Consider the following 17,670-nt stretch of genomic DNA (forward strand, 5'->3'; position numbering starts at 1 on the left):
AAGTATCGTGTCAACATTTTAAATATATGATTTTTTTTTCTTGTGCTGAGTTATTTTTAAATGTAATCAATAAACAATGCGAACAAGGCCCAAAGGGCAGTTATAGAGGGCAGCAGAGATGAGAACAAAGCATTTTGCATAAATCTTAATTATGTTGTTAGCTTGGTGACTCTACTTGACTTACGTATCTCACCCCCTTTATAAAGAAAGGTTTGAGTCAGTATCTCGAGTAAGTGGTGAAACCCTCTACAATAAGGTATAGGTTTTATATTCGTGTGATCAAAGTCAGATCTATACATATTTTTGAACATAGCATGGCGTACACAAAGTGAATAAAACTCCCGTAAAGTAGTCCGCGGGGACTGATTTTTGAATTCTCCAAAAGGTATTACGCGGACAATGTAAGTAATTAAAAGTGGATTTTTTTTTTCGGTGCAAATTATATACAGTAGCGGACTACACTAGGATTTGTTTTTTATGATAGTTCGTTGTGACGAGTTGTCATTATTTCGTAATTGACATATTATGCTAATGATGATTGTAGCATGATAAAAGTCTTTTCGATGTGCGCTGCGCCGTGTATGAGAAGTTCACGTATGAGATATGCACTGATGGTAGACTGTGCATTGCACCGGTCATTGGTTACGCACCGGATGCAGACTACTAAAAAAAGACTTTTTTTCAACATTTTCTTGATTGTATCATACAATGTGTGGTGTGAACGTATTCAAAGAAGATTTTACATCACTAAAATGGCACGAACCAAAAACAACTTTATTATATGAGTTAAACCAAATTCCCTTCAGTGTAAACGAAGGTTACCGAGAGTAACTCGGGCAGTTCGTTTACAAAACAGAAAACAAGTGTGAATATTTTTCTTCACTTATTTCGAAGTTTTTGTTAAACAAAATTTGTTAATAGCAGAATGTATTTCTATATTTGATTTGTATGTATAACGTGATTGAAGTAGGTTACACCTTAGATATGTTCAAAATGTTAAATACACCAGCCGGATCTTTATGGAGAATGACATTCCCACACAGTGCGAAGCTAATTTCTGTGACTTGTTCATAATGCGTTTAATCTAGTCGACCTAAGATGCGTCCAGGGAATGATGCATCTGAATTAGTTTCAGGCGAAGTGAGCGCCTAGACCTTTCTGGTCCGCAAAACGCATTCATCTCGGAAAAAGACATACTGAAAAAAAAAAACGCTGTTTCAATATTTATTTATTAAACATGATCCCCTTTCATCACATGATCAAGTTGATAATATCCATATTTCAGCGTTTGATTCAAAGACCGAAATAAGCCGATTTAAAAAAAAAAAACGCTAAACCGGTAGACTATATTATCATTACCTAATGTTCTCCCTCATATATACACCAACTCATGTTTACAAACAAACCGGAGCGCCCCTAGCGGACGCCTCCGGCGCCGCGCATGCGCGGTGGATGGTGGGCAAGAAGCCCGCCGTCGCCCATAAACAAACCATTGAATTGCGTTGTTGTCGGCGTCGGTGGGTGTCCCCATGCTCTTCTTCGCGTTGGAATTGTTGATTCTACGTCCTCCTAACAATGTCTGACTACTTGAGCGGCTTCAGCAAAACTATCGAGTCAAAACTTTGCGTGAATAATGTGACGTGCGGCGATTCATTTCACGCGGACGCCGCAAAATGGGCGCTGAAGCCTGACTCCCACGATGAGGTTCTGCTCGCTATATTCAGTCGCGACGTCGCTCGGACTGCAAAAGCGTGGACCGTAGCTGAGATGGTGGACATCGATACTGAAAACCGCAAGTAGAATCGGGCATTACAAGTCGGTGATGGCCACTGGTAACAATGATCAACAACTTCTTGTATCTGTTTACACTTAGCCGACTTACCCCAACCAACCTTCAAAAGTGTTTCGAGGCCTGCACTTAGTTCTTATCGCAATTACCGGGTCAACGTTTAGTTTACGGGCCGCTGTCGTTTGAACGAGCTGACGACAAAAAGCAGCCAAGTTTGAAAGAGCAGACGACAGTTCGAACGCACGCGCAATGGAGTACGGGCAAGAAGCACCGCGTCCCGCGTCAACAAACCATTCGAATGTCACGTTGTCGACGTCTGTGTGAGTCTGCATACTCTTTTTCGCGTTGGAGTTGTCGATTCTACGTCCTCATCGCAATGTCTTTACACTTGAATCGCTTGAGCGAAATTATCAAGGCTCGTTACGCCGCTAAACTTTCCGTAAATAATTTGACGTGCGGCGATTCATTCGCATTTAGGCTGCAGAATGGATGCCAAAACCATGATGAGATTCTTGTAGCTATTTTTGGTCGCGACGTCGCTCGTGCTGCAAAAGTGTAAAAGGTAGCGGCGATGATCGACGTCGATACTGAAAATCGGAAGCGGGAACAGACCAAGCGTAACAAGTAGGTGATGGCCACCGGTACCAATAATTAACATCTTGTATCTACTGTTTACACCGAGCCTACTTAAGCCTTTTGAGGCTTGCAATTACTTCTTATCGCAATCACCGGGTCAAAGTTTGGTCAACGGGCCGCTTTTGTTTGAAAGAGCAGACGAAAGTTCCAACGATCAGGCGGCCGTGTGAATTAGAAGACGCACTTAACCTGTGGGTGGTCCGGACGACTTGGGGGTTTTCTCTCCTTCATGTTGGAACAAAGCAAATACATCTGGCGACCACAAATTGTGGCCCGCACACGCAATCGTAGTTCGACAGCGTCTGGTTTGCCGTTTTCACGGATACTATCCACGTTCTCGGACGAACGGAGGGTGCAAAAACACGTGAAAACTGATCTTGAAACCTTTCCAGACTCTCTTGGTAAAGCCCCCGTCGCAGCATTTTGACGAGAAGGCACGTTTTTTTACTCGTTTCTTCCAAAGGAACACAGGAATGCATGTCTGGCACGGCGACTTCTGCCCACCGCCCCATACCGGAAGTGCGTCCGGCGCGCCACCACCGCGGCGTGACGTAGGAGAGTTGAGTTGGTGTATACACACATTCAGACACTAACCATAGCCTCCTTTATACTCACGAAGCTCGGTAGTTCAACGACGGAGCCATAGAGTGCTTGGTCGCAGATTTGGAGCGCGAGGATCTGATAGCACAGAGCGTTTCTCGGGGACTCTCTGGTCAGCGCACAGCTTTTGCAGCGGCGAGGGACCGAAACATGGTTTTCAAACTCGACAAGAAAAGAAGCGGTAGTCTCAAGGTTTTAATTCTTATCTCAAGGTTTTAATCCTTAATTAGAAAAGAAGCGGTAGCGCGTAGGAAAGCGAGGAGCACGAGCGGACATCCCATCGCTCGAGACAAGTATGTTTCGGCGTCTCGCCGCAGCGGGGCGCCCGTTACATGCCTCTCATTCGTTGTCTACCGCTCTACCTATTTACTTTCGGCGGCCGCGTCTCGTGGCGATCTGCCGGGTTTGGTCAGTATAGAGGAGGATATATGCACTGACACACAATAACGGAACGAAACCATTTTCTTCCCTTTGGGTTTGATGCACGTGTGACGTTTCTTTTTACTAAAAAACTCGCATATTTTTTTTAACGCTACGTGCTTATAATCAGGGCGTGGAAAGTTATTTCATAAATCCAACTCTATTTGAAGTTAAATTAGTTACCAACATTTTTTTTAGTCAAAGTTGCGGTCGGGAATTGATAGGTTTTCTGTGTTAATGGTTCAGAATGCACCCCTTTCAAAAGTCGGCGCCATTGCCTGTCCGCTAATCCTTGATCGAGTACTAAAAGCATAAATTGGCCACGAGGATGGCGTCGGCGTTCGGACAGGAGTCGGACCCAATCACACGTCGCGTGTCCAAGCAATGGCGACCGCCAAATCTGTTTGATGAACTTTTGAAAACTGTCTATAGTGAAAAATAACCAGCAATCATTATACTGTCGTAAAATTAAAGTTAAATTCTTAATTTAACTGTGCAATTCATGGAATACATAAATTCTATGACAAGCTCTACATATATCACCCACTATGCATTTTTATACGTACTATGAGATAGGAAACCTAAAAAACAAGGGCTGTGTAATTAATTAACCAATGAGTAAAGAATTATTGCTTTACGTATTTGCGATTATTTTTAACCGGTTATTCGGTAATTTTTTTTTACGAACAAAAGAGAAGTAAAAATTAAACGCTTTCACCATGAACACATCTACGAGTACACCTGTATGAAGGGCAAACTTTACGTAAATTTTTAAGCCAAAGTAAACTCCAGGGGCGGAATTTGTAAGTCCAGACATGGGGGGGAGGGGGGGGGCGGGGCGAAGGAAGTTACGCGTGTCCCGGCGACTTCGATGTCGTGCGAGTGTCCGCTTAGTTTAGTGGAGACTATTGTGTACGATCAAACGAGGTCGCTCTTACCGGAGAATATCAGCGAACCTGTTTGCTTCATGCAGCTGAAGTAATACTCTGTGAGTGTGAGTGTCTTTGAAATGTATTAAGGGGATCGGTGGCCGAGCGGCAATTTGGATTAGCATTGTACCGGCGTGCGGTCGTCTATCACTACTGCGTGATGCACGTTTAAAGATACCAGGCTAGCGGTTGTACTGCACTGACTAAATTGCTCATCTACAGCTGGGAAACAAGTCGCCCGTTGAGGCAGACTAAGTTCTAGGCTGTATACATATACACACACCAATTCTTTTTTAATTTTTTTTTAATATTGTGCGTGGAAATGAACGAGACCGATTTATCGATTCATTATTCGATTAAAGGCTGTCGAGTTATCGGGTCAAATAATTTCATCGACGCCCAGCAATAAAAAAATAACAGGTGATATTCTAAAATGTTTAAGAAACAAGGGGCAGTATCAAAAGTGCGATTGAGGTTCAAGACTGAATGAACATACATTTTGTATTACTTTTTGTTCGGTGAAAAAATTCCAAGCGCCTAAATATGTTTTGCTCTGGTTTAATGCTTCTTTCCATGAATATATGACGCTTTTTATTGTTCATTATTTATTCACACCTCACAATCTTTCAAAATGGGCATATGTACATGAGGAGGAATCGAATTATAACAGATACATAAGCAACAAACAGGAATATTTGCAAACCGACAGTAGGTACGAACAACTGAAAACGTTATTTCGTGCAGTACCTAGTACAAACTACTGCAGCAAAATGCTAATATATCACAGGCAGGAAATGTTAAAATCTATGTAACTTTTGGAACATACAATATTGACACGTAACTTTTCCCATTAGTAATTGCCAGCTGTAAACGAGACATGTGAAAGTTTCGTATGGCAGGGCTGTAAACAAATTTCGCGTTGGCACTCTATAATAGAACCACTGGATGAAACGGGTACATTAGGCGTCTTCCAAGGGTTCTCAACTGCAATACAATGTTGTAAAAAACGTTAGTCGCGATATTTGGTGCCGTGTGAAATGTAACTGTAACTCGACGGTTATTGTGGGGGACGTAGTCTTGAAGAATAAATGTTAATCGCCGTATTTCATAATTATTTTAGTAGGCTAGTTAGACTCTTTTAGGAAAAGATTCATATGATACATGCTGATTGCAATTGAGATCATACGTTTCACTTCAAAGCCACTAAACAAATGTTGGAAGCAGATAAATATATATTTTTGTCTGACGAAGACTAATGAGCAACTCACAATGTGAAATGACAAAAGTTAAAAAGAAACTGTATTTAAAACACACATTATTTCAACGCTTTAAAATGTGCTGGAATAATCTCATACCGCACCAGCGATATTAAACAAAATTGTTGATACAGATACTGAAGAATGTGTTCAACATTTTAATTACAATGTGTTTGCTCCTCAAAGAACTAAAAAAAAACATTCCCTAAATTCAAATTTAATTGACCTTGATGCTAGGTGATTGTATTCGCAGTCCCTCCTATTAGTGCTCTACCTCATTCTTCACTTGCCGTTTTAGATTCGTTCATAAAAATGACTCACGAGTTATATAATAGATTATTTGTATCAAGTGAATATAGTCGCCCACGAAGCAATCTAATATTACTTCCGGCTGCATATATTTCTTTTACCTAATGCAAATTACAACTTAAATAATTATTCTTTCTGAAACATTCTATGCGCTCTGCAGCAAGTACAAGTATGAAAGAAGCCTATAAATTACATTATACATCGAAAGTCATTAAAATTAAAGAATACAATATGCAGCAACAGTGTCATCGGTTACGTCATTTGGAAAGCTCACTATTTGCAGCAAAATCTCAAAATTCATGTAGAAGTGGACCAAAACTCTTTACTCTCACGTAGATCAAGGCCCAAAAGATATTTGTGCACTGACTGAAAAATATTACAAGTAGAAAGCTCTCAGTGCAAAAACGCAGCATTTAAAACACTACTCTGAAAGAGACGGACTTACGTAACTACTTTTATATGTGTTTAGACTATTGTGTGAAACACATTGAAAACATCATGTAATGAAAGCATGGCCACATTACGCCACAATAAAATTACATTGAACAACAAAATAAATACAATAGTTTGGAATATTGTGACGCTGAATGAATCGGGAAACCACAGTAGAATGAATCAAATAGTCCTGACGTCGCATTCTCTGGTCAAGCTGAAAACTCACAACATTTATTTAAAAATAATAAATCAAACACGCACACACACACACAAGGGCACACGGTTTTGTCCAGAGGTAAAGACAAGTATTCAGGAACCTGAACTAGTTCAGTCAACATAAAGGTTTGAAGAAAATGCTAAAATCGTCCAAAAGCTTCAGGACAAGTCATCACGATTTTTTCATATTTTAGCCAAACAGTTAAAAGTGTCAATTACTGTGTAATACTGCTGGTTAATTATTCTCCTTTTTGCTTTGGCCCTGTTAGTGATAGGCATAATTCAGCATTGTAGGACGATCCCAAAAATGGTGGTATCACTTCTCTGGCACTGTTAGTGTTAGCTCAAATTCGGCATTGTTGGACGATCCCAAAAATGGTGGTGTTAGTAAGATACAAAAGGAGAATTATATAGACAAATAGGCACGTCCTACTGTTTTATTCTTCTCAAAAACACTCCGATGAATCCTGTGACACGATGCCTAAGATACGTATGTCTGAGTAAAAAAATAACGCCCAAGGTTAATTCATAGGATTCTTCAAGATTCCCATAACTTTTTTTATAATTTCTTTTCCGCGGGGGGGGGGGGGGGGGGGGGGGGGGGGGGTTGAGCGAAACTCAGCAAAAATCTACAATCACTCCACAGGCATCCCGTAGCTCAAACGTTACTTTTTAGAAACTTCAATGAAAAATGCGAGAATGAAGCACAGCAATCCAATATCTGCACACACAAAAAAAAAAAAAAAAAGAAGAGGTGACTTAAATTCGGTCACTTTTTAATAGTGTGAGTAGATCCCCACTATTTAAAACGACTTCGTGCTATTCTACAAATAAAAAGACATATGTATTTGCACATTGCTATTTTCGCTAAAACTTTGTGAGGGCGTACCATGTGTAAATTCCCTATTTCAGTCGATTGTCTGCTGGAGGCATCGATGCAACGTGTATAAAACGTAACCCCCATTCCCCTAAAAAAACAATCCAACAGCGTTTTCACAATTCGGCACGTAATCATTACTCGCAACTGGCAAATGCCAACGCCCTCGGTTTTATAATAATACGAACCACCACCACCGCCGGCAGCTCAAGAAGCTCGAGCCGTGGCTACCTATACCGCCATATTATCGACCCATTGCAAATATGTTAGGCTATAAGCACCAGTGCATATCAGGCAACGAGCATAAAACGTATACTGAACAAATAAAGAACAGAGTTACTCATCGCAGATCAAATAACTGTGTAAAAAAGCAGTGACCCCTATCATACTTTTTTTTTACTCGTAACTTTTAGACAAACTGTATCCTTTGCACCCCTCAGTATCGACTGGAGCGTGGCCGTACCGACGTACCGCGGAATAATACTTTCCGAAATGGCAGCCAAATATTAATCGAAGCACAAAGCACACTCTCTGCCCTTTGCTTTACAGCGAGTGTGAGATTGGTTTCACACGCTTTCTTTATGTAATTCAAAATCATTGCCTCAAATTGTTACAATTTATGTTCAAGATTGATAGTGTCTCTCTCTCTCTCTTCCACTGCCTCGTGAGGTGACAGGTGATGATTCCCACTATGAAAATATTAGGTTAGTACAACCGGATGCGCGCATGTGCGACGCAAACGTGAGCGATTGGAGTTCAAACGGTAAACTCAATAGATCGTGTACGACTTTGGAAGTAGTGCCTCAGGGGGCTGCCATCTTGCTCAGTTGATGTGCGCTTGGGCGCGGCCATGATCCGAATACCACGCCTTCCTAAGGCGTGGTAATCGGATTATGACCGCTATCAAGCGCACCCGAACTGAGCAAGGTGGCGTTGCCCGGAGGTTGTATTTGCAAACTTGTATGCAAGCGAAACGTCAACAAGCGTCGAACTGGCGTACGTGCAAGCGGTGTCACACGAAATAACCCCGTGCCGGTGAGGGCTAGAGAAAGAGGGGCATAAACACTGCGCGACTCTGTTAGCATGGACGATATTGGCTGTTTTATTTTATGTTATTTTTTTTATCTGCGCCTTGCCCATACACCGTATTGATTGGAACCGATCTCAACCGCTTGAATTAAAGCCCCGTGTAAGGAATTATCGCCCTATCTGTAGTTTTTTGGCAACTTTTTTAATTCAAAACGGGAAAGAGAAAAGGAAAAAAAACTGCGATCGCTTTTTTGTGTTAACAGGGTCGTGCTATATACGTGATTTGTTTTTTCCTCGTTGTAACCAGAGCAGAATTTTACCAGTGAAACTATTATGCCCCTAGACCTGTCTGCACCAGCAGCAGCATCACATGGCGGCAGTTTAATGAGCCGACCCAACACCCAGTACCCTCCTTCCACTCCGAGAACATTAGCACACTCGACCACTCCCGAAAATTTGATTGGACAAAAGCGTCTGATTGCATGATGCTGAACAAACGCAGTGTTCTGCGCTTCGTCGAAACGTTTGACGTCACGTCGAGAAAATGTTGGTAGTTCACGAAGGGTGCGGCCACGCGCTCGACGACTTTCGCAATGTTCTACGCAAGGGCCACGAACCAATACCATCTAGAAGACAAGGCCCGCGCCGGTTCTTATGTGGGGTATTCACTAGACTCCATATTTGAGGGTGCTGTTCAGAGCGCATGCTCAGAACGAGCTCGCATTAAGAGCCTGCTAAAACCGGTAGTCTTCATGGTGTGGAATGCACGTTGCAAAAGAACTGCGGAAGCTCGCCATCAGCACGCGCTCAGCAGTCGCGCACACAGCTATGGCCGCCAGTGGATACTCCGTCTACTATGGTGGGCTAGAATGGGAGGTTGAACAATCGCTCGCTTCATCTATCAGGAGAAAATGGCAAGGATGTTCAGCAGGTAGCGTTTGCATTGATATGCCCGCAGCAGCCCATCAACGGCACTCCGCCACACTGTGAACATTAAAGAAGAAAATGTATTCACCGTTGATCACAATCATGAAGTGCTGCCCAATGAATATTTCCTTGCTAGTTATAACGAAATTGGGCACGGCACATTGAGCTCGATGCAATGAAGACAGGCTGCAGTGAAGTTATGGTGGGCTTGTGAAGCACCTTGATGTACCTCGTTCACCTTTTATTACCCGCAGTGCAGGGTGGCGCTGCCATTCACTTACCGATAAAGCTCCTCTATGAAACGTGGCGCCGTTCATTGTTATGGAAATGGTCGAGTCATGCGCCGCGCACCATTTCTGGGAAGAACATGGCGTCTGAAATCTAGCTCAGTGCTGCGCTGTGCCGTCATGGTCTTCCCAAGGGCTGCACGTGGCACATGCCTCTTGCATCGACGCACCTTGCGCTACTTTTGAAACATGAAGAAGCTTCACTTATCGATGGCTCTCCACCCCGCTATAACGCACCACAGCTCTGCATGCTAAATCACTGAGTTAGTTTCGCAAAAGCGATCGTCACACTTCCCAATTCTAGCCCATTATACCTATACTCGTGAACTATTTATGGTGTTTTCAGACGACGGAGATTTCTTCCACAGAGAGGAGCAAACGTCATCGAGCCTCGAGATCACGTGCGCCACATCACGGTTGCTTGCTACATTCCGTTCATTCTTAAGCTGGACGAGGACGCTATGATGTCTAAAAGGTCAGTGAACTGTCGCGCGACAACAATATTAAAATAAAGCGAAGTAAATGGAAGAAAACAGAAAGGTGAAGGTCAGTTATGGCTGCGCCCGCGGGCTTCCGGTGAATACAATTTCAATGTTCGTGCGTTCGGTGCGAGCTTTGCTCGTTTTCCGAAGCAATGCACACGCGCGAGATTGCACGCTGGGCTGTGATTTGTACACATTAGAAAAGTGCGTAGCAATAAAACCGTTTGATAAAAAAACAACGCTTCGCGTTTTTTACAAGTCCCGACAACCACCGTTGCGCGAACGCGCCACACGGTTTCCACGAGCGAGTGCTCCACCGCCATTTGGTTCCACGAGCCACTCATTTCAACGCTAATGTTGTTAAGAGCTACGCCGTGCCGCCACTTCCTTCCAACGGCCGCACGAGGCACGGCCCTCGCGAACTCGATCCGCTCAGGACCGTCCAACTCGCGTCAGCGTCTCCGCCAGCGTGTCTTGCAGCGTCGCACACAGCGCGATGCTATAGTACCGGGCCACGCCAAGACGCTTGCGTCTACTCCTTTGCGGCTAGTCGAGCTTCAGTGAATTTGACGCTTGGAGCGGCTCGGGTATCCACTACAGTCACTGACAGAGTGAGAACGCCGGGGTGGGGCGTCATCCCTTTCGAGCGCCCGGCCTTCAGCACGCGCTCGTTGCCTTTCGCCATGCCTTAGCTGCGCATGCGCTCTCGAGGCCCGCGAGACGCCGAAGCGTTATCGAAGGTAGGAAGTCCGCGCTAGAGGCGGCACAACGGAAGGATATCCCTGCCGTTCTTTTTCTATCGGGGGCTATAGCGATGACGTCTCGCGCGGGCCATGTCTTCGAGGTGGTGTTGCACAAAGAGGGTCGGGCGTTGCTCGCGAGCGAAGCTTTGCGCACGACCGCGTTGAGAGCGCTGCTAGGGCGGCAGGCGCTGCGGCGCCATCTGCTCGATGATGATGCCCCCTTGCACCCGCTGGTACTACTTGTGCACGGCCAGCAGCCGGCGGCAGTGGGGCAGCGGACTGGACCAGTGGCCGTCCCGCGAGCAGCGCAGCCGCGCCGAGCCCAGCAGCCGGTAGCCCGGGCTGCAGGCCACCAGCGCCACCTCGCCGATGTCGTAGTGGAACTTAGACGGCAGAAGGCGCGCGTGCGCGGGCTGACCTGGGAACTCGCAGGCAGGCTTGCCTGCGCATAGGGGAGGTACTATAAAAAAAGAATTCCAACGAAAAAAAAAAAGAGAAACCCTAGAATAATTTACATCTTATTGGCCCTGGTATATACTATCGGCAACAATATCAAAGAGAACAGTTCGTCTTTCTTCTTTTTATTTTCACGGCACAACCTTCGCTGAACCTAAACCTGTCAAACAGTGCCTAGTTTGGGATCTAAGCTTTCAGTTCTAGTTCTCGCCGGGACCCATAACGTGTTCCGAAAAAAATTAGGAACGTCAAAAGAGCGAGGAAGTCTGTCACCATTCATGTTGATGCCTGTAGTACACTGAGGGACACTTCTCGCGCAAACACATCTACACTTTTTTCGAAATTTCCTTCCGAAGTATGTCAGCGCGCATCAAAAATTTCTTCCCATGTTACTACCCCCATTGAGCATTTTCCACCACACTAGTCTTTTACCACAGTCTTTTAATCTAGTCTTTTCCACTAGTCTTTTCCACCACAGTCTTTTAATTTTGAAGGAAAAAGAGAAGAAACTGGCGATTGCTTGTTCGTGCTAACAGTGTCCTACTGTGTACATTCAGTAACCGCGTGTAAAAACCAGTTAATATACCCATAAATGAATCTCCTGGATATTCTATTCGGGCCAGGTGAGACAGATAACGCGGGATTAGGGAAAAACCAATCTCATAGAGCACTGTTCTCAAATGGGGGCCCGCGAAGCTGCCTCGGTATTCAAGCCGGGCAATAAAAGTTGTATTATTTTAAATTGAGAAGAAACGTTTCAATTTTCGAGTGAGTTTTCTCGTGTGTATGTCAATGAGCGAAGTCTAGTCCTTGCTTATATCGATTTAATTTATACCTATATCTTTCCCTATGTGCTATACCCTAATAACCCTATACCTCTATACCTAAAAACCCTATACCTTCATAACATATACCTTTCCCAACCCCTCATCACAAACGGGGTCTCCCATTATCTTTGGCGATCTACAAGGGGTCCGCGAAACATCAATGGTTGAGAACCACTGTCACAGAGCATCATAAAATAGAGCCATAGGACAGCAAAATTAAACGCGGTGGGAGGTAGACAAATGTAGACGCCTGGTTCTTTGGTGATTCCCCTGAGTGGTTACAAAACTCATTCTATATTACCGATATATTATAGCGCGCAGTTGGCAACGTTTTGTGACGGTCGATTGTGATCTAACTAGCAATAATAGCGCTTTAGTCCAGCTGAAAAAAAAAAAAAACCCAGATTAGTCAAAGCCTATGAACAGCCTCCTCAACTGGCAGGTGACATCATCACCTTCGGATGGCATCAGCTCGGCAACTGGGCCTGAGCCCGACGCCGAGCGTCCTTCGACGTATTGCCCGGACACGAGGAGGACTAGCCGATCGCTGATACATCGGTCGTGTCCGACTTCTAACTCCACTCGATCTCACCGCGGTCACGTGAAAATGCTAGCGTACGGGCTCTAATCCCTGGTGTGGGCTGAGATCGCAAGCTCACATTTGGGGACGGCTTTGGACCAGGTCCCGTTGGCCTCGCACACGGACACCGAGTCGCCGATGAGGACGTAGCCGGCGTTGCAGGTGTACTGCACGCTGTCCCCCGGGTACTGCCGGCCTCCGTACAGGACCCGCCCGTTGGCAGGGGGCAGCGGCGTCCGACACCGGATCGCTGCGAGGGAGCCCAGCGAGTTCAGGCGGCGCTTTCGCACGCCGAGAGGGAGTATGTGGCCACTTCGCGCTATTGGGGGGGCTCGGGGCCCAAGGCTACCCCGAAATTTCCCGGGAGGGGCAGAGGGACCTCCCCCCCCCCCCCACACACACACATTCACACACGCACGTGCACGCGCACACTGGCATCTGCGCACACGCACACGCACATTCGCGCGCGCAAACACACACACACACACACACGGGAATGGACGCAGGTATTTTCAGAGAGAGGGGGGGAAGAGGGGAGTCAGCGTATTGTGTGTTTAAGAACTCCCCCCCCCCCCCTTTCCCGTTTTCCCGTCCTAAATTCTTGCACATACAGAATTCAAGAAAGGAGTCAGGACATCCGGACCCCTCCCTCCTCTGAATCCGCCACTGCACGCACACCATGCACGCACGTACACGCACACGCACAGCTGAGCTCCTCGGGAAAGCAAGTCACTGACGGACCCCTTTTTCAGGTCCAGGCACGGTCCGGGCCCGGCGTCGTGGTAATTTACCTTGCCGAGTCTGGCCTATAGGTGTTTGAAATCAAGCCCAGGCCCGGCCCGGCTTGGCCCGCCACCTTTAAAAAAAGGTCCGGGCTCGGCCCTGACACAAACTCTTTTTCATGTTCTCTAAACCTCGCCGTGTGGAGTACGAGAGCATTGGGCAACGTCATTTTATGCACTTAATGCGACCGTTTGAGGTAATTTGCTAATACGCAACTTTTTTCCTCGCATGTCGGTACATGGAGGAGCTACGAATAACACGTGCAAATTTAACTATAGCTAGTAAAATTACGACACCAAAAAGTGATATTAGCCTAATAAATAAAAATCACAAAAGGTAATATAAGTCAACTGATCGGCCTATAGACCTAAGCAACAAACGACAATTCCAACCACGACTGTTTTAATCCCCAAGACGAGTTCAACGACATTAACAAAAGTCAGATGAACCATTTCCACACCGAATTTGTTAACAGGCAGCTTCCTACAAACAAACAGTATTTCTCCCGGGGCAGCACACTTTCGTTTCTACTTATTCCGCAGAATTGCAAGGGATTAGCGAGGGAACCAAATAAGAGTGAGCTTCTGACAAATATTTTATTTCCGGGATGGGGAGCCTTCAAGGTTTTGTGCAAGAAGGGAAGAGGGGGGGGGGGGGGGGGGGAGTGTTAGCTCACCCCCCACTGGAGCTCCCTCCTCAACTCTTTGCGCCCCTTCCCCCTCCCTCTACGGTGAGTCCAACGCGAGCATCCCATCAATCCAATGAAGAGCTACCGCAACATCTTGCTTCTGGCGGAATGTGTAAGCAAGGCGATTCTTTCGCCTTTTACTCAGACAGTATAGGGGGTATTACCCAGGCAGTATACTGGAGGTATTCACGTGCTGAGGAGAACATGCATATTTTACCGCTTAAGTTATTCCCCCGAACGAGCCCTTTGCATCTAGATTAATAGAAGTTTTAATTAAAGTTTGTTTTAATTATGTAAGATAAAAACAGCAAAAACCGGAAATCTCTTGTTCGTGCTGGCCCTCTGTTCTATCGATCTTGTTCAACAGGTGGGCATGGCGGCTCGAATAAAAAAAAAACGCCATTCACAGTATCAGCAATGCAAATAGGAAGCTTCCTTTTGAATTGTAAGAGCTATAAACATTGTAGCGCAAGTTGATACAAAATTCTATTTACAGAGGTTTTAACAATGTGGACAACTTACTCGCAATACGCACCGGTTTGCTTTTCATCTTGCTAGATATTGATTTCGCCAAGGTCCCTTACCAACGATTATATTAGAGCACCGTCGTATAAGCATAAGCGACGAGAGGCAAATCAAGGAGCGACAAGCTTAATCATCATTAGCGCCGCTCTTTTTATTAATTGTTTCTTTTTTTTTCTTTTTTTTTTTTTGTTTGTTTGCCAGAGGTTCGTGATTAGTGTTACGGGCACTGAGAGCTTAAAATAGAGAGAGCAAAGGTATGATTACGACAACGGCCGTCACTTTCGCTTGGTTTCTGATACTTCTTATCGGGTGCTGCTACGAGGTTGTAGGCTGCAGCAGTTCTAATGAGATAATCAGAGTTGGATAGACCTTGTCGTTCTCAGACCCCCCGCGGCTATGTATATGCAGTATAAGGTGTATTCACGGTAAGTCATATAGTTCTTCGTTGTCCTCAGCCCGTGCTCAGAACTAGTTCCCATCTATCGTCTGCAAAACAACAACAAAAACAACAACATTGATTTCGATCAATTGGAATGCACGCGGTTAATGCGCATATTAATGTGTTCATTCTAATCAAGATTTCTTTTTTCTTTCCTTGTATGTATGTTTGGGGGGTTGCAGAAGGTAAATGGAACTTATACGGAGTGTAAGTTCATCTGCTCCTTTTGCGGGGGTTGTGGCAATGTAAGAACGCCGAGCTCTGATTGGCTCTGACTAAAGAATAGTGGGTAAACCGTTGGTAGACCTCAAGGCAGCTTGCCTTGAGGTCTAGCCACTATTCTCCCATCAGAGCCAATCAGAGCTCGGCCTTTATGACGTCATCACAACCCCTGCAAAAGAAGCAGACGAACTAGCGCTCCTCGTGTTTGTGCGTTTGATAGCACCGGCTAAACCAATCACGAGCAGTGAACGCGCCGCGATCCTGTGCTTTTTACAGCGACAGCGGTTAGTGGCCCGCTCCCCGATTTCGTGGCGGTGTGAGCCTAAACGCCGTCAGTTTCGCCGCTAAAGTTAGCGGAAAAATTGACGTCACGACCTTGAAATCATTTGTTTATAAACAACGTATCAATGCTAAATCAACGCAAAGTCATTTGAATAGGGAGTTTTCGTACACCGCGTTTCCCCCTCCGCTAAGCCCTCCGCAACGAAGAAGCCGCTACTGCGCCTGCGCGCCGATGGCCTTGACTGTAGAGTTCCGGGTAAGGTATCGTAGCGGGCTGCGGAAAGCGTTGCGGGACGGCGAAAACAATCTACGAAAATTACTGTATACGACGCACGATCGGCGTAATGTCACTCAATCGTCATCATCATGTCGTCGAATAATAAGCACAGCTGATGCCGTCTAAAGGCATCACGTCGTGGCATCGTCGCCCATGTTTTTTTTTTTTTTTTCTGCGTGATTTGTTCAGTTGGTGAGAACATACCCGCGAAGGAAACGAGCGCAAATACAACAGGACGCCAGCGTTATGGCGTACTGTAACACTCCTTGTCGTTCGCGTTTATCAGTACCTGAATCTCACTCAATATGGCTGTCACTGAAACCTCGGCCCGAATACTTCGTCCCATTCTACTCTTTTCTTTTATGACGGTGACGTGCTCAGCAGAGAAGAGCAGCTCACGTTCGCAGCTGGGAGGCGTGTCCGACCAGGACGCGTTCTTCCAGCAGGTCACGAAGGGCGGGCCCATCAGCCTGTAGTTGAGCGGGCAGGAGAAGTGGACACGGATGCCGTACGTCCGATTCACTGTGCTCGCCCGGAGGTGGTTCGAGTTTGGGATCTCCGGACATTGGATCACTGCGAGAGAACATAATACATCGGTTCTATGTGAAGTACTCATCACTTTTAGGTGAGGCATATTACCACCCTACACTCTAAGAAACGTTTGTGCGTCTACTTTCACGCACAAAACTCGGAGAGCCAATCAATGGAACTTACGGAGGCAGCTCAGCGAATGACGATGCGGAAACATATGTTTAGACCAAAGAGCACAGTCTGAGTTGTGACATTAAGCAATGCAAAACGTCACGCTTGCATTGCTTAATGTGACAACTCAGTCTGCGTTTTTTGGTCTAAACAGATGTTTCGGCATCGTCATTCGCTGAGCTGCCTCCGTAAGTTCCGCTGACTGGTTCTCCAAGTGTTGTGCGTGAAAGTAGATGCACAGACTTTTTTTAGAGTGTAGTGAATAAAAAAAAATTAGATCAATGTGTACGATGGGTACATACATTATCATATAAGTACTTATCTTATACTATACTTCTTTTCGGCTTCGGTCCGAGCGCGGCCGATGTTATGAGCCGAAGGGCCAATCAAAGAGCGTAAAAAGCGCAACGTCATGGCGTGCTCTCTGCGCTTGACTAGCCGGCGGAGTGCACAGAGAGACGGCGAATACCGGCTGGTCCTATCAACTGCAGAGAGCACGCCATGACGTTGTGCCTCCTTCGCTGTTTGATTGGCCCTTCGGCACATAACATCGGCCGCGCTCGGACCTAAGCTGAAACGAAGTAAATACGCCTTATATAATTTATACAAGTTTTGATGAGTTTACTGGAGAAATAATATATAAAATGTTGCTCTTTTCAATTGGGCATTACAACTGCATTCTGCTAAATGATTGTTAAAACGTGATAAAACAATTTTTTTTTTTGCACGACGGTATTTACAATTTAGATTCAAAAGCCAATTATTTTTCATTGTTTCATCCACGTATATAATGAAGCAGTGAGAAGGACGAGTGTGTAGTTTAAGGCGCTGTATGGTGGGATGCATAAAACAAAAAACTGCAGAAACAAGTTTCCGTGTTTAGGCACAACAAGGTTGTTGTGTATGGCAACTCGACTACGTTTCTAGGGGGAAAGAGACAGGCAAAATAGCAGT

At 45.3% G+C, this 17,670-nt stretch overlaps 1 protein-coding gene across 1 annotated transcript in view; it reads right to left on the minus strand.

The window, feature by feature from the left end:
• Positions 1 to 11,171: 11,171 nt before the first annotated feature.
• LOC121048016 (locomotion-related protein Hikaru genki-like) overlaps positions 11,172 to 17,670 on the minus strand; it is a 38,248-nt gene continuing 31,749 nt past the window's right edge. The window contains exons 7-9 of the mRNA XM_040503840.1: positions 16,414 to 16,587; positions 12,878 to 13,048; positions 11,172 to 11,377 (exon numbers count right to left, since the gene is read on the minus strand). Of these exons, the coding sequence (XP_040359774.1) occupies positions 11,172 to 11,377; positions 12,878 to 13,048; positions 16,414 to 16,587 (551 nt within the window). The remainder of the gene's footprint in view (positions 11,378 to 12,877; positions 13,049 to 16,413; positions 16,588 to 17,670) is intronic.

This window comes from Ixodes scapularis, unplaced genomic scaffold (genome assembly GCF_016920785.2).
Source record: "Ixodes scapularis isolate PalLabHiFi unplaced genomic scaffold, ASM1692078v2 PGA_scaffold3__209_contigs__length_174095766, whole genome shotgun sequence".
Lineage (NCBI taxonomy): Eukaryota > Metazoa > Arthropoda > Arachnida > Ixodida > Ixodidae > Ixodes > Ixodes scapularis.